The sequence below is a fragment of the Rutidosis leptorrhynchoides genome, chromosome 7 (genome assembly GCF_046630445.1).
Source record: "Rutidosis leptorrhynchoides isolate AG116_Rl617_1_P2 chromosome 7, CSIRO_AGI_Rlap_v1, whole genome shotgun sequence".
Classification (NCBI taxonomy): domain Eukaryota; kingdom Viridiplantae; phylum Streptophyta; class Magnoliopsida; order Asterales; family Asteraceae; genus Rutidosis; species Rutidosis leptorrhynchoides.
In genome coordinates this window covers 87160019-87165226 of record NC_092339.1, presented here as the reverse complement: position 1 = coordinate 87165226, position 5208 = coordinate 87160019, and the positions used below count along the sequence as shown (strand labels likewise).

The 5208-nt window shown below is 38.4% G+C and overlaps 1 protein-coding gene across 6 annotated transcripts; it reads left to right on the top strand.

The window, feature by feature from the left end:
* Window positions 1-361: 361 nt before the first annotated feature.
* On the top strand, window positions 362-4960 carry LOC139856878 (calcium-transporting ATPase 2, plasma membrane-type-like). 6 transcript variants are annotated; one of them, XM_071845595.1, is made up of 9 exons: window positions 362-538; window positions 890-944; window positions 1081-1886; window positions 2176-3020; window positions 3243-3303; window positions 3548-3706; window positions 4008-4179; window positions 4248-4546; window positions 4690-4960. In XM_071845595.1, the coding sequence occupies exons 1-9, from the start codon at window positions 362-364 to the stop codon at window positions 4930-4932; spliced, it is 2817 nt and encodes a 938-aa protein (XP_071701696.1). In that variant the 3' UTR covers window positions 4933-4960. The 6 variants fall into 6 exon arrangements, with proteins under 6 accessions (XP_071701696.1, XP_071701693.1, XP_071701694.1 ...); XM_071845592.1 differs by having other exon boundaries at window positions 893-944; window positions 2176-3303; XM_071845593.1 differs by having other exon boundaries at window positions 1084-1886; window positions 2176-3303.
* Window positions 4961-5208: the final 248 nt, after the last annotated feature.

The following is a 5208-nucleotide window of genomic DNA, read 5'->3' as shown; positions in this document are numbered from 1 at the left end:
TTTCCTCTTTGTTCTATACAAAGCTATTGAACATATTTTGTATCTTGTTTGATTCCTATGGTGTACGTCGATTAAAACCACATAATTTCTTTGTATTTTCTTCTTTCCCTGTTGATGTTTGCGGAATTCGAAATCACATTCGAGGAAAATTGTCCAAATCTTTTGTTTTATTCTAATGTAATAACAAAGGTTTGCATTACGTACATGATAACGCAATGTTGTTAAGAGACACTGATACTGATTTATAAATTAAATTTGATGCTCACTTTGGATGAACAAGGTTGAATTGTACGAAGATCCATTTATATAAGAAGAAGAATAGAAGTTTCAAGGATATTAATTAATTAAGGACAAAATGGTGATGGAAAACTATTTGAATCAAAACTTCCATGCAGTGAAGTCGAAACATTCTTCAGAGGAGGTGTTACAGAAATGGAGAAGTTTGTGTCATGTTGTTAAGAATCCTAAGCGACGTTTTCGTTTTACAGCCAACCTCTCCAAGCGTAATGAGGCTGCTGCTATGCGTCGTACCAACCAGGTTATCCCCTCTTTTTTATATAATAATAATAAAAATAATATAAGATTGATAACCACGGGGATGGTGGTGCCCTTCCAAGGCGGAGGTCATGGGTTCAAATTCATGAAGCTGAAAAATTAATCCCCATAATTTACATTGATAGTGTCTGCCTCTCTTAGCGAGAGGTTGAGTTCGACTCTCGTGGGGTGCAACATTGCACACAAGGTTGCCCCTTCACCCATTGCACACAAGGTTGCCCCTTCACCATTGAATTCCTGTGAGATCAACGCGTGTGTGGTTAAGTCCCCTGGTGATCCACCCAACAGCTGTTTTAAAAAAAAGGGACTCACCAATATTTCCTTGAATGATTAGGAGAAATTGAGGATTGCGGTTTTGGTGTCGAAGGCTGCATTTCAGTTTATACAAGGTAAGTTCTTCATGCTATTAATAAATCTGAAATTTCTTCAAGACTATATAATTCATTCATTCTTAATGTTTTTAGTTTTTTAATCCATTGTATAAACTTTTTCTTTTATGCTACTTTTATGATATATCATACACAGGAGCACAAAGTGGTGACTACCAGGTGCCAGAGGAAGTCAAAGCAGCCGGTTTCGACATATGTGCCGATGAAGCCGGGTCCTTAGTTGAAGCTCATGACATCAAAAAGCTAAAATTTCATGGTGGAGTTGAAGGTCTCGCACAAAAGCTCAAAACATCAACCACAAACGGGCTTTCGGTTGATAACGAAGGGATAGCACGTAGACAAGAAGTTTTTGGCGTCAATAAGTTCGCCGAAAGCCCACAACGAAGCTTTTGGGTTTTCGTATGGGAAGCCCTTCATGACATGACTCTTATGATCCTTGCAATGTGTGCTTTTGTTTCTTTAGTTGTTGGTATAGCCACCGAAGGGTGGCCCGGCGGGGCCCATGACGGTCTAGGGATAGTTGCAAGTATCTTGCTTGTAGTGTTTGTTACAGCAACAAGTGATTACCGACAATCGTTACAATTTCGAGATTTGGATAAAGAAAAAAAGAAGATATCTATTCAAGTTACACGAAGCGGGTACAGGCAAAAGTTGTCGATATATGACTTACTCCCAGGTGATATTGTACATCTCGCGATAGGCGATCAAGTCCCCGCAGACGGTCTTTTTGTTTCAGGGTTTGCAGTTTCGATCGACGAGTCTAGTTTAACTGGAGAAAGTGAACCGGTTATGGTTAGTGCCGAAAATCCTTGGTTAATGTCTGGAACCAAGGTTCAAGACGGTTCGTGCAAAATGTTGGTTACAACCGTTGGGATGAGGACTCAATGGGGTAAACTTATGGCAACTTTAAGTGAAGGTGGAGATGATGAAACACCTCTGCAGGTTTTTTTTTTTTTTTTTTTTTTTTTTTTTTTTCTTTTTTCCCAAGAAATATGTGTGTATATATATATATTTCTGATTTTGCTAATACATAAAATAATTGTACAGTTTAAAAAGTATCGCTTTCAACTCAGTAAGTGACCGCTCGGTACAACATTTTAAAGCACACTAATGACATCCCTTAAATACAATAAGGATTTTGCTGATAAATAAATATAAATATATAAATAAAAAAGATCAGAAGATCACATTAGGTACAATGATTATGAGATCTGATGATGCATCTCTGCAGGTTAAGCTTAATGGAGTGGCAACTATTATTGGAAAAATCGGCCTTTTCTTTGCGATTGTGACATTTGCGGTTTTGGTACAAAAATTGGTAACTCGTAAGATCATGGTACGAACTTTAACTACTTGGTCAGGCGACGATGCGTTAGAATTGTTGGAATATTTTGCGATTGCTGTTACGATCGTCGTAGTTGCAGTCCCAGAAGGTCTGCCTCTTGCTGTCACACTAAGTCTCGCGTTCGCAATGAAGAAAATGATGAATGATAAAGCGCTTGTTCGACATTTAGCTGCTTGCGAAACTATGGGGTCCGCTACGAGTATATGTAGCGATAAAACGGGAACTTTAACGACTAACAAAATGACTGTCGTAAAATCGTGCATTTGTTTGAATGTTAAAGATGTAAGCAAACACGAAAAACTTGATATCCCGGATAAAGCGTTAAAGTTGCTTCTACAATCGATATTTAATAATACGGGTGGCGAAGTTGTGAGTAATAAACAAGGAAAACGCGAGATTTTAGGCACGCCTACAGAGGCAGCGATATTGGAATTCGGGTTATCGCTCGGTGGTGATTTTCAAGCCGAGCGTAATTCGTGTACGGTTTTGCGAGTTGAGCCGTTTAATTCGTCGAAGAAACGTATGGGGGTGGTGGTGAAGCTTCTAGAAGGTGGTGTTAGAGCACATGTTAAAGGTGCTTCGGAAATTGTATTGGATGCTTGTGACAAAGTGGTTAATGCAGATGGTGGAGTTGTTGAACTTAAGGAGGGTTCGTTGAACCATTTAAAGAGTACGATTGATGAGTTTGCTGGTGAAGCTCTTCGAACGTTGTGTCTTGCGTATGTGGATTTCGATACGAACGTGTCTGTTGATGATCCGATTCCGTCGTCTGGGTATACGTGTATAGGAATTGTGGGTATTAAAGATCCTGTTCGTCCAGGTGTCAAGGAATCGGTTGCTCTTTGTCGATCAGCTGGGATAACTGTTCGTATGGTTACGGGAGATAATATAAACACTGCGAAAGCGATAGCGAAAGAATGTGGTATACTTAGAGACGATGGTGTAGCTATTGAAGGTCCTGATTTTCGCGAGAAGAGTTTGGATGAATTAGATGATCTAATTCCCAAGATCCAGGTTTATTTATCAAATTAATAATTTGGATTCTGCTAACGACAGCTAAGGTTGCCCATTAACGCGTTTTAAACAGTTGTACATTCATGTACCCGCTATCATTAAGTTAATAAGTAACCGCTAGGTACAACTGTTTAAAGCGCGTTAACGATGGTCCTAAGGGATGTCGTTAGCAATATCTTTAAAATTTTGGTAGAATTTTTACTAGATACTGAATTAACATAATTTATTTTGTTACTTTTTATAGGTGATGGCTCGATCTTCGCCGCTAGATAAACATACATTGGTGAAACACTTGCGAACCACATTTGGGGAGGTTGTGGCAGTCACGGGTGACGGAACAAATGATGCCCCTGCACTTCATGAAGCCGATATCGGGCTTGCAATGGGCATTGCTGGAACTGAAGTAAGTTATCAATGTTTTAACTATACCTGAAACGCGAAACTGAAGACTGAAATGCAAAATTATTGAAAACTGAAACGCAAAACTAAAACTTTTATACTGCTTGGCCCGTTGGACCCATATACAAGACCCGCTAGACCCGTCTCTATTTGTATTTGTTGGACTTGATGGATTTTGACCCAATTGACCCATTTCTTTATATTTGTCTTGCCCATCTTTTAGGACTTTGGGTTTGCTTGCCAAGTATAGTTTTAACTTACTTTAGAACAGATGTAAAGTTCACAACTTTATCTATTAACTACAGGTGGCCAAAGAGAGTGCAGATGTTATCATTCTCGACGATAATTTCTCCACAATTGTGACTGTTGCCAAATGGGGGCGATCGGTCTATGTTAACATTCAAAAATTTGTACAGTTTCAGCTGACGGTCAACATTGTTGCGTTAATGGTCAACTTCACCTCAGCTTGTTTAACAGGTACACCAGTTCATTTTTATTTTTTATGTTTTTTTGGTGCCCGAAAAAGTAATTTATTACGACTTTAGGTAGTACTCCTCTTACGGCTGTACAACTATTGTGGGTGAACATGATCATGGATACATTGGGAGCACTAGCACTAGCTACCGAGCCTCCAAATGACGCACTAATGAAGCGGACCCCGGTTGGAAGACAAGGAAATTTCATTAGCAACGTTATGTGGAGAAACATATTTGGGCAATCTGTGTATCAATTTGTCGTGATATGGTTGCTTCAGTCCAAAGGGAAATCGTTTTATGAACTCGATGAAGACAATTCTGATTTGATCCTCAACACACTCATCTTCAACTCATTTGTCTTCTGTCAGGTAACATCCTACAAAACCACTCGTTCTTGTTTCTTTCACAAGTCCACTCTCTTTCATAACTAACATAACGGAATTTATCTGCCACGTCAGCGCCGCCCCTATCATTAACCCATAACTGATGTTTGTGTTATGAAATGTTGTAGCTTTTTAATGAGGTTAACTCTAGAGAAATGGAGAAAATAGATGTTATAAGTGGCATATGGAACAACAATGTGTTTGTGAGCGTTCTTGGTGCAACGGTCGTATTCCAGGTCATAATAGTGGAGTTTTTGGGTACTTTTGCAAATACAACACCACTAACGATGACGCAATGGTACTATAGCATTTTGACTGGGTTTTTGAGCATGCCGATTGCCGTAATCTTGAAAATGATCCCTGTTGATTGAAAGCAGCTATATATATTTGTGTGGTTCTTTATAACAATTTTTTATTTTGTATCTTTTTTATTCAACAAGTACATCTTTATCATAGATTTTCTGTATCTTCATGATGAAACTCTGTGTGTACAAGAGTTGAGCTATTTGTGTGGTTCTACATTAACTACTTTTACTGTTTCATTAGAACTTAGAAGTGTGTCATTTAAATTTGAAATTGTAAAGCTTGTTTTTCTTGTAATCCCAGTTTTGCATTTTTTTTTTTTATTATTTATTTGAAATGTAAAT